Here is an 18,865-nt window from a genome sequence, read left to right as displayed (position 1 = left end):
TCAAGAGTGTGTATGCAGTCAGCATAATGGAAAACATAAAAGCCTTCACATCTTGCCCTGGTGGCTATAGTGTTCATATTGTGTTTGTGGATGTTGTCCCTCTGTCTGTCTGCTCCAGATTCCAGCTCACGGCTGGGTCAGTGCTGACTGTGACTCCAGTAAGTGTCACTTCTGCAACAAGAAGATCAAGACCCTGGCAGGGAAGCATTGCGTGTGGTGCCAACAGATGGTAAGTGTGTGTGTGTTTACATTCTTGGCTGTATGTGTACACATATACTGCCACTAGTCTTTACAATGAATGTCTCGTTTTAGCGCCATGACGACTGTGTCAACTTCGGGTCATCATCGTGCGACTGCGGGTCGCTAAGAGACCATATTCTGCCACCGTGGGCCATATACTCATCCTCCAAGGTCAGCCATTGAACACACGACAATCCCATGACTCCATTCCATAAGAGTTGCAAATGAAGTCACACTGTTTATAGCCATTCAGGCTATGCTTCAGCTAAAACCAAAAAATGTTGGTAGATTTTTTTGTCACCCAATAATACTACAGTATGTGTCAAATGTGTATATCCCTTGCTATGCTCCTAACGCTCTCTGTTTCTGAAGAAGGATGAAGAAGGAAGAAGTAGTTCCATGGAGGACACTAACCTGGAGGACATCACCCCAGACGGGCACATTCTGCAGGTAGGGTCCTCTTAGTTCCACTGACAGGGACACCGTGTCATCTACTTCACACACACTACTGGCCCCGTCCCAGGGCTGCCCAACCCTCTTCCCGGAGATCTACCGCCCTGTGGGTTTTCAGTCCAACCCTAATTTCACCTGATTCTACTTATTAGCTGCTTAACAAGACCTTAACTAGCTGAATCAGGGTTGGATTGAAAACCTTCAGGACAGTAGATCTCCAGGAAGAGGGTTGGCAGCCCTGCCCTATCCATTAGCATGTGCTTTAACACAAATGTGTGAAAGCCAGTAATGCATTTTTATTTGCTATGGATCTGCTTCTGTCACTCTTATTGACTGCTATTGTGCTGGCTTCTGCATGGCATGCACACTAGTGCATGCACACGTTCATCTTATCTCCTCCCCATCTCTCTTTGCAGATTGCTCCTATTCCAGACACCCACCCTCTCCTGGTGTTTGTGAACCCAAAGAGTGGAGGGAAGCAGGGGGAGAGGTAAGGAGAGATCAGGACAGACATCATAAAAAAATTCCTAGCCTGCACTAATGTACTCCTGTGAGTGAATGTCATGTATTTTTCAGAGTGCTGAGGAAGTTTCAGTATCTACTGAACCCACGGCAGGTCTACAACCTCTCCAACGGAGGCCCTGGACCAGGGTAACTACACGTGCAGGTTGATCAGGGGTGGGAGGTGGGAAAGTGGACTGTTATGTTATTGTTATGACAGCATTAGGATTCCCTTATGACAGTGGGTATATGGTTTCTTAATATTTTTTTATGAGATATTATATTCATTGGTATTATAAACTTGGTGGGTCGAGCCCTGAATGCTGATTGGCTGACAGCCATGGTATATCAGACCGTATACCACATGTATGACAGCATGTATTTTTACTGCTCTAATTACTTTGGTAACCAGTTTATAATAGCAATAAGGCACCTTGGGTTTTGTGGTATATGGCCAATATAGCACGGCAATGGGCTGTATCCAGGCACTCCACGTTGGGTCGTGCTGAAGAACAGCCCTGAGCCGTGGTATATTGGCCATATACCACACACCCCCGGACTTATTGCTTAATTATAGTATGCTTTTTCTCTATGTGGTTTGGGAAAGGTCACTAAAAGTACTTTGTGACAACTGCTGATGTAAAAAAAAAGGGGCTTTATAAATACTTTTGATTTATTTAATGTGTATGTGTATCCATATCAGACTGCACTTCTTTCGGAACCTTCATGACTACAGGATCCTGGTGTGTGGTGGAGATGGCACAGTCGGCTGGATACTAGATGCTATAGGTGTGGGATGCTTTCTGTCCCCTCAGAGGTTCATGAACAGTAGTCAAGGTCTCTGGGGTTCTCTAAAGCTGAACAATGGCTGCCTCTGTGTGTTCTCAGACAAAGCTGACCTGCCGGTGCGTCCCCCAGTGGCGGTCCTGCCGCTTGGCACAGGGAACGACCTTGCTCGCTGCCTCCACTGGGGAGGAGGTAAGGGCCGTGTTTAACATAATGGTGTGTGTCCTAAATTGCACTCTATTCTCTATGTAGTGCACTACTTTTGACCACGACCCATAGGGAATACTTTGCTATTTAGAATGCATCCCATGGCTTTGGTTAAAAGGAAAGTACCCCAAAATAAACGCTAGTCATGTGTTTCTCTTGTGTAAACCCTCTGTGTCCATGGAAAACCCTGCAGGTTACGAGGGCACAGATCTCAGGGAGATTCTGAAGGAGGTCGAGGAGAGCTCGTTGGTTCCTATGGACCGCTGGAGTGTGCAGGTGATTTCAGAGGACCCCCAGGAGATAGGAGACCCTGTGCCCAACGAGATCATCAATAACTACTTCTCTATTGGCGTGGTGAGTGACGACCTTGGGGTCATAGAGCCTGCTGATTGGATAATGTACAGACTCCAACAGTCAATCACCTGTATGTCTCTCTTAACTGCCTTATCCTGCCTGTCAGTTTTGGTCGTTTGTTTGCAGCAATAAGAAGACATGAGCACACTGGTAGGACAAATCACAATCACAGTGACATCTGTGAGTGATGTAGCTTCAGTGCCTTCGTAAGTATTCAGACCCCTCGACTTTTTCCACATTTTGTTAGGTTATAGGCTTATTCTAAAATTGATTAAATTGTTTTTTTCCCCCTCAATCTACACACAATACCCCATAATGACAAAGCAAAAACAGTTTTTTAGATATTTTTGCTGATTTATTAAAAATTAACTGAAATATCCCATTAATTACATAAGTATTCAGACCCTTTACTCAGTACTTTGTTGAAGCAACTTTGGCAGCGATTACACCCTCGATTCTTCTTGAGTATGACGCTACAAGCTTGGCACACCTGTATTTGGGGAGTTTCTCCCATTCTTCTCTGCAGACCCTCTCAAGCTCTGTCAGGTTAGATGGGGAAAGTCGCTGCACGGCTATTTTCAGGTCTCCAGAGATGTTCGAACAGGTTCAAGTCCGGGCTCTGGCTGGGTCACACAAGGACATTCAGACACTTGTCCCGAAGCCACTCCTGTGTTGTCTAAGCTGTGTGCTTATGGTCGTTGTCCTGTTGGAAGGTGAACCTTTGCCCCAGTCTGAGGTCCCGAGCGCTCTGGAGCAGGTTTTCATCAAGGATCTCTCTGTACTGTGCTCTGTTCATCTTTGCCTCGATCCCGACTAGTCTCCCAGCACCTGCCGCTGAAAAACATCCCCACAGCATGATGCTGCCACCACCATGCTTCACCGTAGGGATGGTGCCAGGTTTCCTCCAGACGAGACACTTGGCATTGAGGCCAAAGAGTTGAATCTTGGTTTCATCAGATCAGAGAATCATGTTTCTCATGGTCTGAGAGTCTTTAGGTGCCTTTTGGCAAACTCCAAGCAGGCTGTCATGTGCCTTTTACTGAGGAGTGGCTTCCATCTGTCCACTCTACCATAAAGGCCTGATTGATGGAGTACTGCAGAGATGGTTGTCCTTCTGGAAGGCTCTCCCATCTCCACAGAGGAACTCTAGAGCTCTTGTCAGAGTGACCATCGGGTTCTTGGTCACCTCCCTGACCAAGGCCCTTCTCCCCTGATTGCTCAGTTTGGCTGGGGGGCCTGCTCTAGGAAGAGTCTTGGTGGTTCCAAACTTATTCAATTTAAGAATGATGGAGGCCACTTCGTTCTTGGGGACCTTCAATGCTGCAGACACTTTTTGGTACCCTTCCCCAGATCTGTGCCTCGACACAATCCTGTCTCGGAGCTCTACGGAAAATTACTTTGACCTCATTGCTTGTTTTTTGCTCTGACATATACTGTCAACTATGGGACCTTATATAGGCAGGTGTGTGCCTTTCCAAATCATGTCCAATCAATTGAATTTGGACAGGTGGACTCTAATCAAGTTGTAGAAACATCTCAAGGATGATGAATGGAAACAGGATGCACCAGAGCTCAATTTCAAGTCTCATATCAAAGGGTCTGAATACAGTAGTAGTTGAAGTTTAAAGTCTGCAGTTTACATACACTTAAGTTTGAGTCATTAAAATGTGTTTTTCAACCACTCCACAAATTTCTTGTTAACAAACTATAGTTTTGGCAAGTCTGTTAGGACATCTACTTTGTGCATGACACAAGTCATTTTTCCAACAATTGTTTACAGATTCCAGAAAATGATGTCACGGCTTTAGAAGTTTCTGATAGGCTAATTGACATCATTTGAGTCAGTTGGAGGTGTACCTGTGGATGTATTTCAAGGCCTACCTTCAAACTCTGTGCCTCTTTTCTTGGCATCATGGGAAAATCAAAAGAAATCAGCCAAGACCTCAGAAAAACAATTGTAGACCTCCACAAGTCTAGTTCATCCTTGGGAGCAATTTCTAAACGCCTGAAGGTACCACGTTCATCTGTACAAACAATAGTACGTAAGTACAAACACCATGGGACCACGCAGCCGTCATACCACTCAGGAATGAGACGCGTTCCATCTCCTAGAGATGAACGAACTTTGGTGCAAAAAATGCAAATCAATCCCAGAACAACAGCAAAGGACTTGTGAAGATGCTGGAGGAAACAGGTACACAATTATCTATATCCGCAGTAAAACAAGTCCTATATCGACATAACCTGAAAGGCCACTCAGCAAGGAAGAAGCCACTGCTCCAAATCCGCCATAAAAAAGCCAGACTACAGTTTGCAACTGCACATGGGGACAAAGATTGTACTTTTTGGAGAAATGTCCTCTGGTCTGATGAAACAAAAATAGAACTGTTTGGCCATAATGACCATTGTTATGTTTGGAGGAAAAAGGGGGAGGCTTGCAAGCCGAAGAATACCATCCCCACCGTGAAGTACGGGGGGTGGCAGCATCATGTTGTGGGGGTGCTTTGCTGCAAGAGGGACTGGTGCATTTCACAAAATAGATGGCATCATGAGTGAGGAAAAGTTTGTTGATATATTGAAGCAACATCTCAAGACATCAGTCAGGAAGTTAAAGCTTGGTCGCAAATGGGTCTTCCAAATGGACAATGACCCCAAGCATACTTCCAAAGTTGTGGCAAAATGGCTTAAGGACAACAAAGTCAAGGTATTGGAGTGGCCATCACAAAGTCCTGACCACAATCCCATAGAAAATATGTGGGCAGAACTGAAAAAGCTTGTGCGAGCATGGAGGCCAACAAACCTGACTCAATTACACCAGCTCTGTCAGGAGGAATGGGTCAAAATTCACCCAACTTATTGTGGGAAGCTTGTGGAAGGCTACCTGCAACGTTTGACCCAAGTTAAACCATTTTAAAAGCAATGCTACCAAATACTAATTGAGTGTATGAAATCATCTGACCCACTGGGAATGTGATTAAATAATTAAAAGCTGAAATAAATAATTCTCTCTTCTATTATTCTGACATTTCACTTTCTTAAAATAAAGTAGTGATCCTAGCTGACCTTAAACTGAAATTTTCCTCGGATTGAATGTCGAGCAATTGTGGAAAAACTGAGTTTAAATGTATTTGGCTAAGGTGTATGTAAACTTCTGACTTCAACTGTATATTTTTTTGATAGACCAATATGTAAATAAGGTATCTGTTTTGAATTTCTTTATAAATTTGTAAAAAAATATATATAAAACAAATGTTTTCGCTTTGTCATTATGGGTTATTTTGTGTAGATTGCTGATATTTTTTTTATTTAATCCATTTTAGAATAAAGCTGTAACATAACAACATTTGTAAATTGTCAAAGGGTCTGTCTGAATACGTTCCGAAGGCACTGATATGACTGTGATTTTTCTTGTCATTGTGCTCTTGTTTTCTTATTGTTACAAATTGCCCTTTTGTGGTGATAAAGATTTATTGAACACATGTAAATGCTACAATGTGTTAATTGACAGGATGCCTCCATTGCTCACCGCTTTCACTCCATGAGGGAGAAGCACCCTCAGAAGTTCAACAGCAGGTGAGAGTGACTGAAAGGTCAAGGATCAAACAAAGAGTGTTGAGTGCGAAGAGTGAAAAATCTGTTATGGCTGGGTGGGAATTTGTTTATCTCTGAGCACTGACCAAAAACATTGTTCTTTTTGTTTTCTCTGCAAGGATGAAGAACAAACTGTGGTATTTTGAGTTTGCCACCTCTGAGACCATCTCTGCCTCCTGCAAGAAGCTAAAGGAGTGTCTCAGCATTGAGGTGAACATTGAAGAGTCTTGAATCCTAGTTATTTTAGTTTGTGGTTAAATGGATCTTACCATAATTTAAGTGTACAGTGTTGTGAAAAAGTATTTGTCCCCTTTCTAATTTTCTCTACTTTTGCATATTTATTGTACTGAATGTTATCAGATCTTCAACCAAAACCTAACCTGAGTGAACAAATAACACCGTTCATATTTCATAAACAAAGTTATGTAAAACCCAATGCCCTTGTGTGAAAAAGTAAGTGCCCCCTTACACTCAATAACTGGTTGTGCTACCTTTAATTTTAAATGTGTTTCTTTTTAGCCATTTTCATGTAGTCTTGATTGTGTGTTTTGGTTCATTGTCTTGTTGCATGACCCAACTGCACTTTAGCTCACAAACAGATGGCCTGACATTCTCCTGTAGAATTATCTGATACAGAGGAGAATTAATGGTTCCTTCCATTAATGCAAGTCTTCCCAGTCCTGAGGCAGCAAAGCATCCCCAAACCATCACACTACCACCACCATGCTTGACTCTTGGTATAGGGTTCTTACTATGGAATGCAGTGTTTGGTTTTCACCAGGCATAATGGGACCCATGTCCACTTGCGACTTTATCATGTAAATCTTGGTGGGGCAAATTCAACATTTTTTTATCATGCATGCCAGCAAAGCCACGGTTCAAAACTAAACAATACATTAATTCCACTATAATGGCGACAAAGGTTACCCACAAACTGTTAGGCCCTACATAAAGCCATCCCAACAGCAGAGCTTTCTTTTCAGCACCACGGAGTGAATCCTTACCATCGCTACACCTAGCTATCAGCAGACCCTTGTCTGGCAGCGAAACAGTTCATTCAGCCTCATTTACTGCCTTTTTTAAAAACATAGCTGAAATGGCTGACTTGCTTAAACAAATGTGGTTTCTACTGACAATTGAGATGTATAAACTATGGCATAAGGGAACAATGAGTGCATAAGAGGCAATCCGTTATTTCGATTAAGACATTAATGAGCGAGCTAGAACGGACGTAGTCAATATAACTATTTTTATCAGCACTTTTGAAATGTACAGCGACAGAATTCAGCACATGGGCCGTTCTTACAGTATTGTCTCTGTACACAAAGTCCGAATCGAAGGATAAATAAAGGGGGAATATAAGCAGACAATGGAAGCTCTTACCATATTCAATGATTACATTTCTCTAAAACAGGTTATAGGCTACATGTGAACCACCAAGTTAGAACAGCAGGCGAAATTAAGAGGGGTAGATAGACCATCTTATTAGGGTGATGCACATAAGCTACTAACATCTTACTACACAACATACACTTAGTATTACTTTCTTAGCTACAGTATACATATCTCCCTGGCATATTTCATCATATATGCAGCAGCATACAAGACATTATTGGACTCACCTTGTTGTGCTGTGCTCACTTGAAAAGGAAGGTGGAGTGGCAGTCCTTCTTGTGGGTAAATTTTGTCATCAAACTTTGTCATCAATGTCTGGCATTCTCTGGATTTATGGTGATTTGAAGACAACTGGGAGGTTGAATCATGACGTCAGTGATCTTCTGGTCGGAGCTCTAGAAAAAGGCCTGGGTTCCAGTTGTCTTGAACTCACTGAAGTATGAGATTTCCGAGTTTCCAGTTGTTTTGAACGTGTCAGAAGTCATGCTGGATTGACAACATGGCCAATGTATTCAACCTTTTCTGGCCCATGGTGTTGATTGTGAATGTTTATCCTTTTTAAGCTTGGAAAAGAGACCCTTAAACCCAGACTTGGACCACACACCCTCTCCACTGATAGTAGGCTATTGATTTCTTTGCAATGCTTGCAGTTAGACACTGATTCCTAAATTTGCGATTTCCAACTTGTTGTGTAATGTTTATGGCCGATGAGCACAGATGTGTTTTATCTATAATTTATCTTCATATGACAAGTATTGAAAAGGATTTGCCAGTTGACTGTCGACTTGATTAATGATGATGACTGCTTGTCTAGCTAAGATTTTGAAAGTATGATGTTGACATGATCAGTCCAATCAAAGCTACGGTAGATATAACGTTATTTCACGTCATTTTATCTGTGGCCAATGACCTTGAGCCTTCTTGGATGGGTACGTCTAATGTAAATCTATGGCAGCACCCAAGGGACTTTAATTTTTGAGCTCTCCCTGTAGATTTTGCGGGAACATCGTGTCCCCATGAGTGACAGAACACTGAGACAATCACGGCGCAACTGGAGAACATTACTAACCCCTACACTCTGTAGGGCTGCCCCACCACCATAGAAAGCACTGAGCTAGGCTGAAAAACAGGCTAAATAAATAGCTAAAACAAATATATACAATACCAGTCAAAAGTTTGGACACACCGACTCATTCCAGGGTTTTTCTTTATTTTTACTATTTTCTACATTGTAGAATAATAGTGAAGACATCAGAACTATGAAATAACACATATGGAATCATGTAGTAACCAAAAAAGTGTTAAACAAATCAAAATATATTTTAGATTTGAGATTCTTCAAAGTAGCCACCTTTTGCCATGATGACAGTTTTGCACACTCTTGGCATTATCTCAACCAGCTTCATGAGGTAGTAATCTGGAATGCATTTCAATTAACAGTTGTGCCTTGTTAAAACTTCTTATGGCTGAGATCCCGTTAACGGGATCGATATGACAACAGCCAGTGAAAGTGCAGGGCGGCAAATTCAAAACAACAAATATCCCATAATTAAAATTCTTCAAACATACAAGTATTTCACAACATTTTAAAGATACACTTCTTGTTAATCCCACCACAGTGTCCGATTTCAAATAGGCTTTACGGCGAAAGCACCACAAACGATTATGTTAGGTCAGAGCCAAGTCACAGAAAAACACAGCCATTTTTCCAGCCGAAGAGAGGAGTCACAAAAATCAGAAATAGAGAGAGAATTAATCACTAACCTTTGATGATCTTCATCGGATGACACTCATAGGACTTCATGTTACACAATACATGTATATTTTGTTTGATAACCTTCATATTTATATAAAAAAATCTCAGTATCTCAGTATACATTGGCGTGTTAGTTCCAAAAACATCCGGTGATTTTGCATAGAGGCACATCAATTTACAGAAATACAAGTGTTATAGATGGAACTTTAGATACACTTCTCCTTAATGCAACCGCTGTGTCAGATTTCAGAAAAACTTTACGGAAAAAACAAACCATGCAATAATCTGAGTACGGCGCTCAGAGCCCAAACAAGCCAAAAAGATATCCACCATATTGTGCAGTCAACAGAAGTCAGAAATAACATTATAAATATTCACTTACCTTTGATGGTCTTCATCAGATTGCACTCCCATGAATCACAGTTCCACAATAAATTGTTTTGTTTTGTAAGGTAACACTCCTTTTGTTAGCGTGTTTGGAAAACAAATCCAAACTCACGAAGCGCGGTCACTAGCAGACGAAAAGTCAAAAAGTTCCATTACAGTCCGGTAGAAACATGTCAAGCGAAGTACAGAATCAATTTTTAGGATGTTAATAACATACAGTGCCTTGCGAAAGTATTCGGCCCCCTTGAACTTTGCGACCTTTTGCCACATTTCAGGCTTCAAACATAAAGATATAAAACTGTATTTTTTTTGTGAAGAATCAACAACAAGTGGGACACAATCATGAAGTGGAACGACATTTATTGGATATTTTAAACTTTTTTAACAAATCAAAAACTGAAAAATTGGGCGTGCAAAATTATTCAGCCCCTTTACTTTCAGTGCAGCAAACTCTCTCCAGAAGTTCAGTGAGGATCTCTGAATGATCCAATGTTGACCTAAATGACTAATGGTGATAAATACAATCCACCTGTGTGTAATCAAGTCTCCGTATAAATGCACCTGCACTGTGATAGTCTCAGAGGTCCGTGAAAAGCGCAGAGAGCATCATGAAGAACAAGGAACCCACCAGGCAGGTCCGAGATACTGTTGTGAAGGAGTTTAAAGCCGGATTTGGATACAAAAATATTTCCCAAGCTTTAAACATCCCAAGGAGCACAGTGCAAGCGATAATATTGAAATGGAAGGAGTATCAGACCACTGCAAATCTACCAAGACCTGGCCGTCCCTCTAAACTTTCAGCTCATACAAGGAGAAGACTGATCAGAGATGCAGCCAAGAGGCCCATGATCACTCTGGATGAACTGCAGATATCTAAAGCTGAGGTGGGAGACTCTTTCCATAGGACAACAATCAGTCGAATATTTCACAAATCTGGCCTTTATGGAAGAGTGGCAAGAAGAAAGCCATTTCTTAAAGATATCCATAAAAAGTGTCGTTTAAAGTTTGCCACAAGCCACCTGGGAGACACACCAAACATGTGGAAGAAGGTGCTCTGGTCAGATGAAACCAAAATTTAACTTTTTGGCAACAATGCAAAACGTTATGTTCGGCGTAAAAGCAACACAGGTCATCACCCTGAACACACCATACCCACTGTCAAACATGGTGGTGGCAACATCATGGTTTGGGCCTGCTTTTCTTCAGCAGGGACAGGGAAGATGGTTAAAATTGATGGGAAGATGGATGGAGCCAACAATGCAATTTTAAGAAAAATAAGTGTTGAGGAAAAAATAGATAAATAAAAGTAACAAATAATTAGAGAGCAGCAGTAAAATAACAATTTTACCTTCATTTAACTAGGCAAGTCAGTTAAGAACACATTCTTATTTCCAATGACGGCCTAGGAACAGTGGGTTAAGTGCCTGTTCAGGGGCAGAACGACAGATTTGTACCTTGTCAGCTTGGGGTTTTGCTGCCCCGTATACAGGGGATACCGGTAGAGTCGATGTGCAGGGGCACTGGTTAGTCAAAGTAATTGAGGTAATATGTACATGTAGGTAGAATTAAAGTGACTATGCATAGATATTAAACAGAGTAGCAGCAGCATAAAAGAGGGAGGGCAATGCAAATAGTCTGGATAGCCATTTGATTAGTTGTTCAGGAGTCTTATGTCTTTTGGACCTCATCCAGCTTCATGAGGAATGCTTTTCCAACAGTCTAAACACTTGTTGGCTGCTTTCCTTCACTCTTCGGTCAAACGCATCCCAAACCATCTCAATTGGGTTGAGGTCGGGTGATTTTGGAGGCCAAGTCATCTGATGCAGCACTCCATCACTCTCCTTGGGTAAATAGCCCTTACACAGCCTGGAGGTGTGTTTTGGGTCATTGTCCTGTTGAAAAAAACAAATGCTAGTCCCACTAAGAGCAAACCAGATGGGATGGCGTATTGCTGCAGAATGCTGTGGTAGGCATGCTGGTCAAATCTGCCTTGAATTCGAAATAAATCACTGACAGTTGCACCAGCAAAGCACCCCCACATCTCCTCCTCCATGCTTCGGAGGAACCACACATGCAGAGATAATTTATTCACCTCACCTACCAAACACTGCATTCCACGATTAAGAGCCTCATACCATCAGTCAAGCATGGTGGTGATAGTGTGATGGTTTGGGAACCTGGAAGACTTGCCTTAATAGACAGAACCATTACTTCTGCTCTGTATCAGAGAATTCTACAGGAGAATGTCAGGCCATCCATCTGTGAGCTGAAGCTGAAGCGCAGCTGAGTTATTTAGCAAAACAATGATCCAAAACACACAATCAAGTCTACATGAAAATGGCTAAAAAGCAACAAATTTTAAGGTTTGGAATGGTCTGGTCAAAGTCCAGACCTAATCACAATTGAGATTTTGTGGCATGACTTGAAACGAGCAGTTCATGCTTGAAAAACCACAAGTGTCGCTGAGTTAAACCAGTTATGCATGCAAGAGTTGGCCAAAATACCTCCACAGTGGCGTGAGAGACTGATCAACAACTACAGGAAGCATTTGGTTGCTGTCATTACAGCTAAAGGTTGCACAGCCAGTAACTGGATGCGTTTCAAACTCAAAGTAGACAGCCCTTGGCCCTAAACCCTGAGCCCTATGCTCTTGGGGTAATCCCCGCGGCCATATTTGTAAATAAATTAGAAATTGTGCTACTAATGCACAAATATGTCTAATAAATGTTTAGTTAGCTTTTGGAAATTATAGAAATAAATGTTTTTCCTTCTTCAGAAGTAGCTAGGCAATGTTAGTTAGCTAATTAATTTGCTAGCTATCATACAGTAGGCGTATATTAATAATTATATAGTTAATATAAGTAGACATGCAATCATAATTGACTGTAGCGCATATAAATCACTCACAAGCTACCGGTGGCTGAAAACACAATCATCGCGGGATGAGCGAGTGAAGAATATCCAAGCAAACACGGTCCATTTAAAAATCATTCCTTCTTCCCTCGCCCCTTGCCCTGCAAGTGTATACTCGTCAGACATCATGATACGTCATCAGAAGTGTCCACTTCATTTGAGGGCTGAGGGGATAGGGTGTGTCTTTTAAGTGTATAGAATGCAGCCGTGAGTGTTAGCGGGCAATTACTTTTTCACATGGAAATTGGGTGTTGCATAACTTTCTTAGTTAAATAAAATAAGTATCCATTTTTGTAGTTATAGGTGAACTTAGGTGCCTTTTAATATTAGGTTTTGGTTGAATATCTGATAACATTCTGTATCAAGATATGCAAAAATAGAGAAAATCAGAAAGGGGGCAAATGCTTTTTCCCGGCACTGTAGATAGTCTAAGCAATAATTCATTTAGTCTCTTTACCCGTTTGTGACCGTGTCTGTCCGTCTGTCTATTTCTCAGTGCTGTGGGACACCCCTGGACCTGAGCGGTCACTCTCTGGAGGGCCTTGCAGTCATCAACATACCCAGCATGCACGGCGGCTCCAACCTGTGGGGTGAGGCTAAGAAGGCAGACAGAGACAATGTGTCAGAAGAGGAACCGCCTGATGTCGTCACTGACCACGACGTTCTGAAAATGAGCTCACAAGGTACTTTCGGGCATGCTTATCTCATACATTGTTGGAGGTTTATTTAGTTGCCTAGTGATATGAATTTTTACTGTAGCATTGTATGTATTATTGTCACTTTTCCCCTTACACAGACCATATGGTCTTTTTTGGAGGGTGGCAGGTAGCCTAGTGTTTAGAGTGTTGGGCCACTACCAAAAAGGTTGCAAGTTCAAATACTTGACAAGGTGAAAAATCTGGCACTTAACCATATTTGCTCCTGGGTCACTGTTGATAATGGCAGACTCTGGCCATGACCCCACTCTCCGCATACATATTAATACACACTTGTACATGCAAGACATAGGACCTATATAAGCACCCACCAAATTATTATGATATAATTTGTATTACAGTAGCTAAGTCACTGTATGTATGAGAATGAATGTCTGCTTAATGAGCTATTGACAATATATTTTCATGTTTCCTTTTCCACCCACAGACCTAAGTGACAAGCGGATTGAGGTGGTGGGATTGGAGGGGGCGATTGAGATGGGTCAGATCTATTCTGGGCTGAAGAGGGCTGGACACAGACTGGCTCAAACATCACAGATCACTATCAGGTAGACTTAATACAGGCTCTATACACATTTCTTCAGGTGTTATGCCTTTTTAACTGTTGGTATTAAAACGTGTCTCTCTCTCTCATTGCCTTTCTCAGGACACATAAAGCCTTGCCTATGCAGATTGATGGTGAGCCCTGGATGCAGCCTCCCTGCACTGTAAGTGTTGTTAATATACCCCTTAAGTGAGTTTGGCCGTGGAATTCCTATGACCAATTGAATTAGAAAGTGTGACAACTGGAGGAACATTTATTCTAAAATAAACATTGTTGATGTCCTTATGTTGGCTTGTTAGTTTTAGCAGTGGGCCAAGTCTCTTGACTCAATTTTATTTCAGAAATACAATGTGATGTACTGGAGATCAGTATTTCCCAACCCTTACCAGACCAGACACATTTTTTTCCTAGCCCTACACTGATGCACCAGACAACTAATCAAGGTCTTGGTGATTCGTTAATTCAGCGATTCTTGAAAGACGGACCAATCTCAAATATTCACAAATATTTGTCTTAATTTTAACACAAATATGAAATATATACAGTTGAAGTCTGAAGTTTACATACACTAAGTTGACTGTGCCTTTAAACAACTTGGAAAATTCCAGAAAATAATGTCATGACTTTAGAAGCTTCTGATAGGCTAATTGACATAATTTGAGTCAATTGGTGGTGTACCTGTGGATGTATTTCAAGGCCTACCTTCAAACTCAGTGCCTCAGGGCATCATGGGAAAATCAAAAGAAATCAGCCAAGACCTCAGAAAAAAAATTGTAGACCTCCACACATCTGGTTCATCCTTGGGAGCAATTTCCAAATGCCTGAAGGTACCACGTTCATCTGTACAAACAATAGTACGCAAGTATAAACACCATGGGACCACGCAGCCGTCATACCACTCAGGAAGGAGATGCGTTCTGTCTCCTAGAGATTAACATATTTGGTGCGAAATGTGCAAATCAATCCTAGAACAACAGCAAACGACCTTGTGAAGATGCTGGAGGAAACAGGTACAAAAGTATCTATTTCCACAGTAAACAAAGTCCTATATCGACATAACCTGAAAGGCCGCTCAGCAAGGAAGAAGCCACTGCTCCAAAACCGTCATAAAAAAGCCAGATTACGGTTTGCAACTACACATGGGGACAAAGATCGTACTTTTTGGAGTAATGTCCTCTGGTCTGATAAAACAAAAATAGAACTGTTTGGCCATAATGACCATCGTTATGTTTGGAGGAAAAGGGGAGAGGCTTGCAAGCCGAAGAACACCATCCCAACCGTGAAGCATGGGGGTGGCAGCATCATGTTGTGGGGGTGCTTTGCTGCAGGAAGGACTGGTGCACTTCACAAAATAGATGGCATCATGAGGGGGAAATGATGTGGATATATTGAAGCAACATCTCCAGACATCAGTCAGAAAGTTAAAGCTTGGTCGCAAATGGGTCTTCCAAATGGACGTTGACCCCAAGCATACCAAATTTGTGGCAAAATGGCTTAAGGACAACAAAGTCAAGGTATTGGAGTGGTCATCACAAAGCCCTGACCTCAATCCTATAAAACATTTGTGGGCAGAACTGAAAAAGCATGTGTGAGCAAGGAGGCCTACAAACCTGACTCAGTTACACCAGCTCTGTCAGGAGGAATGGGCCAAAATTCACCCAACTTATTGTGGGAAACTTGTGGAAGGCTACCCAAAGTGTTTGACCCAAGTTAAACAATTTAAAGGCAATGCTACCAAATAGTAATTGAGTGTATGTAAACTTCTGATCCACTGGGAATGTGATGAAAGAAATAAAAGCTGAAATAAATAATTCTCTCCACTATTATTCTAACATTTCACATTCTTAAAATAAGTGGTGATCCTAACTGACCTAAAACAGGGAATTTTTACTGGGATTAAAACGTCTGGAATTGTGAAAAACTGAGTTTAAATGTTTTTGCCGAAGGTGTATGTAAACTTCCGACTTCAACTGTATATTTTTTTGATAGACCAAAGTATCACCTATTACACCATGTAAAGGAACAACTCCTAATTCTTCAAAACATATCCATAAAATGCAACTAAATGGATTTATGTCAACTCCGTCTGACGCTATAAAAAGCTTTTAATTTTTACATAGTTCAACAAGTGTTTGAAGGCCTTGATTTGTTTAATTCTAACAGATTATTCAAATGTGTAGTACAACTCTCCAAACTTAGTTTTTTTTCTCCGTTTTATACCACTATATAATGCTCCAGGGCTAATTTCGTTAGCATTTTGGCATGGTTTTCTAGAGAAAGAACATAAAACAATATTTTATAAAGCTAACATCATCCCTTTATTTTTCCTCCGTTGCTTTATGACTATAAACCTTAAAATAAATAAACACATCTGAACCAAAATGTATATCCTATCAAGGAGATGGAGCTGACAGTTTATCGTTGTGACCATGGTGATTTCAATATTGCTTGTTTTAAATGTATTAAAAGTAGAGAACTTTACAGACCATGAGCGGTCTTGTTGCACTGCATGTCATGAGGACATGAGGGACCAAACATTTTTACGAGTCACAGTTTTGTGATCAATATTATTTAAAGTTTCAGAGGGCTATTGCAAGAAACGACATAAGATCCTTTTTCAGTTAATATTAATTATTGCCAGTTTATACAATTTAAACACATTTTTTGAGAGTTTGAAATTGGGTTCCTTTGCTCTGGACAAGAGCATTTCCGGTCGTAGAGAGGACATGGAAATTAATAATATTGCAAACATTTAAACAATTCCAAAAACAAGTATTTCCCTTATAAAATTCCCTTAAATTAAAATGAATCTCAAATATTGCTATAAAAATAAAAAGTTTCCCTGCCGGATAAGGATTGTCCCGTCTTCCAATAATAGTTGAATTACTTCAATCAGGTGTGTCCGTGCAGGGATAGGACAAAAATGTTTGCCTACCACAAGAGGGTATGGGGATAAGGGAAACACTGTTGTAGACTGTGATTACTGTAAAACCTCCTGAATTTTCCACCCTGTGTTCAGATCCACATCACACACAAGAACCAAGCCAACATGCTGATGGCTGCTCCTGCCAAATCATCAGGCTTCTTCCACCTCAAGTAGAGGAAAGGTGGACTGCAGCACTGAGACTGAAGAGGTCCGGGTGTAGGGTGAAGTTGCCCTTTGACACTGATCTTGGATCAGTTTTTCATTTTCCCCACTAATGGTTAAGATTTGGATTGGGTGAGTGGATGCTTATCCTCGATCTGTACCTCAGGGAAACTTCACCCAGGAGCAGAGGTCCACTGACTGCTAAAGAACCACTGCCATAAAGGAACCAACATTTGAGTAAAAACATTCTTCATGTCTGAATTTCTTCCTGAAACACTAGTAGCCATTGATTAACATTGATACTCTACTCATTTCCATAACAAAAAACTATCCCAGGCTTGTGTTGATTTGAGTACCCCCATGTTAAGCTTTATATTACATTGCTATTACATTTTGTATCTGTTTGTATTAGTTATGTATAATTCCATAGTACTCCATGAGTTTTATTACTTTTACGCCTTATTATGTCTCAGCACAGTAATAGATTTCCTGTTTGTTTGTCTGCTTTCTGTAGCATTTTCACACAATGTTTTTGTATCCATATTGATTAACGTGATAGGCCAACAGTCTGTGTCGCTATATAATGCCGTTCACTGTCAAATCTAAGTATGTTTTGCCTACTCAGCAAGTTTCTTGTAGAGGATACAGCTCAGACAGCTGAGGGTATCATTCGCGTTGCCCGACCTCACTTAAAGGCCCAGTGCAGTCAAATTATGATTTTTCTGTGTTTTACATATATTTCCACACTATGAGGTTGGAATAATACTGCGAAATTGTGAAAATTATGATAATGTCCTTTTCATGTAAAAGCTGTTCGAAAAGACAGACTGAAATTTCAGGTGGTTTTGATGGGATGCAGTGTTGGCCTGCCTGGTGACATCAGGTAAATTCATTAAAAGACCAATAAGAAAGAGTTCCAAACCTCTGCCAATAACAGCTAGTTTTCTGTTTTCCCCTCCCCACTCAAACCACTCCCTAAGTCTTAGCAAAATTCTTGCTTGAGAAATTGCTCTACCTAAGAAGCTATTTTTGTTTCTTTTTGAGCATTTTGATTGAAAACATTCACAGTTGGATACTTAATTGTTACCCCAAAAAATATTTGATATTGAGATAAAAACAGCTGCATTGGGCCTTTAAACAGCACTTCCTCATTATCACGAACCTAATCTCTTTGCTTAGTGAGACTGCTTCCAAACCACAACTACTGAGATGCTGTCCTCCAGAAAAAAGAGACCTGGCTTTTCTCTTTAAAGAAATAAATGTATAGCCTACAGTATGTGTATTCATGTATCTACCATGGTAAGAGATCTTTAAAAAAGACAGCAATTTCTTATCTCTGCCTGTAACGATGTGCGGTGAGAGTCAGGAAGCAAGTTCAGGGAGTGAGTGTTTTAATAAATAAATGCAACATAAAACACGAACAACGTGGAACAACGTAAACACTGGAACAGAAACAATAACACCTGGGGAAGGAACCAAAAGGGAGTTATATATATAGGGAAAGTTATCAGGGAGGTGATGGAGTCCAGGTGATTCTGATGACGCGCAGGTGCGCGTAACGATGGTGACAGGTGTGCGCTATAACGAGCAGCCTGGTGACCTAGAGGCCAGAGAGGAAGCTCGACGAGCCGGTTGAAGCAGGGGAGCCCGGCTGAGGCATGAAAGCCCGTAGAGGCCCCTGGACCCGACGTCATTCCACCTGACAAAAAAAATACACCCCCTGATGCTTCTCTTAGGTGAGGCATTATTCTGTAATGATGTGAGCTGAGAGTCGGGAAGCAAGTTCAGGAAGTGAGTGTTTTAATAAATAAATGCAACATAAAACAAAACAAGAGCCATGAACAACACACAGACTAAACACTGGAGCAGAAACAATAACACTGGAGGAAGGAACCAAAGGGAGTGACATATATAGGGAAGGTTATCAGGGAGGT

General features: G+C 41.2%; 1 protein-coding gene across 4 annotated transcripts in view; it reads left to right on the top strand.

Annotated features, from left to right (window-relative positions):
• The window catches only part of LOC135539835 (diacylglycerol kinase alpha-like), a 34,175-nt gene extending 15,971 nt beyond the window's left edge, over window positions 1-18,204 (top strand). For 3 of the 4 annotated variants that reach the window (XM_064965999.1, XM_064965997.1, XM_064966000.1), the window contains 14 exons: window positions 119-229; window positions 313-411; window positions 613-690; window positions 1,110-1,183; window positions 1,270-1,344; window positions 1,898-1,983; window positions 2,083-2,172; window positions 2,381-2,541; window positions 6,050-6,114; window positions 6,252-6,342; window positions 13,080-13,266; window positions 13,727-13,847; window positions 13,946-14,006; window positions 16,863-18,204. In XM_064965999.1, the coding sequence (XP_064822071.1) occupies window positions 119-229; window positions 313-411; window positions 613-690; window positions 1,110-1,183; window positions 1,270-1,344; window positions 1,898-1,983; window positions 2,083-2,172; window positions 2,381-2,541; window positions 6,050-6,114; window positions 6,252-6,342; window positions 13,080-13,266; window positions 13,727-13,847; window positions 13,946-14,006; window positions 16,863-16,943 (1,380 nt within the window). In that variant the 3' untranslated portion in view covers window positions 16,944-18,204. The remainder of the gene's footprint in view (window positions 1-118; window positions 230-312; window positions 412-612; window positions 691-1,109; window positions 1,184-1,269; window positions 1,345-1,897; window positions 1,984-2,082; window positions 2,173-2,380; window positions 2,542-6,049; window positions 6,115-6,251; window positions 6,343-13,079; window positions 13,267-13,726; window positions 13,848-13,945; window positions 14,007-16,862) is intronic. The other variant, XM_064965998.1, reaches the window with a different exon arrangement.
• The last annotated feature ends 661 nt before the right edge of the window (window positions 18,205-18,865 follow it).

The sequence above is a fragment of the Oncorhynchus masou genome, chromosome 5 (assembly GCF_036934945.1).
Source record: "Oncorhynchus masou masou isolate Uvic2021 chromosome 5, UVic_Omas_1.1, whole genome shotgun sequence".
NCBI lineage: Eukaryota > Metazoa > Chordata > Actinopteri > Salmoniformes > Salmonidae > Oncorhynchus > Oncorhynchus masou.
Note: the sequence above shows the minus strand (reverse complement) of the source record. Positions and strands in the feature narration are given on the sequence as shown.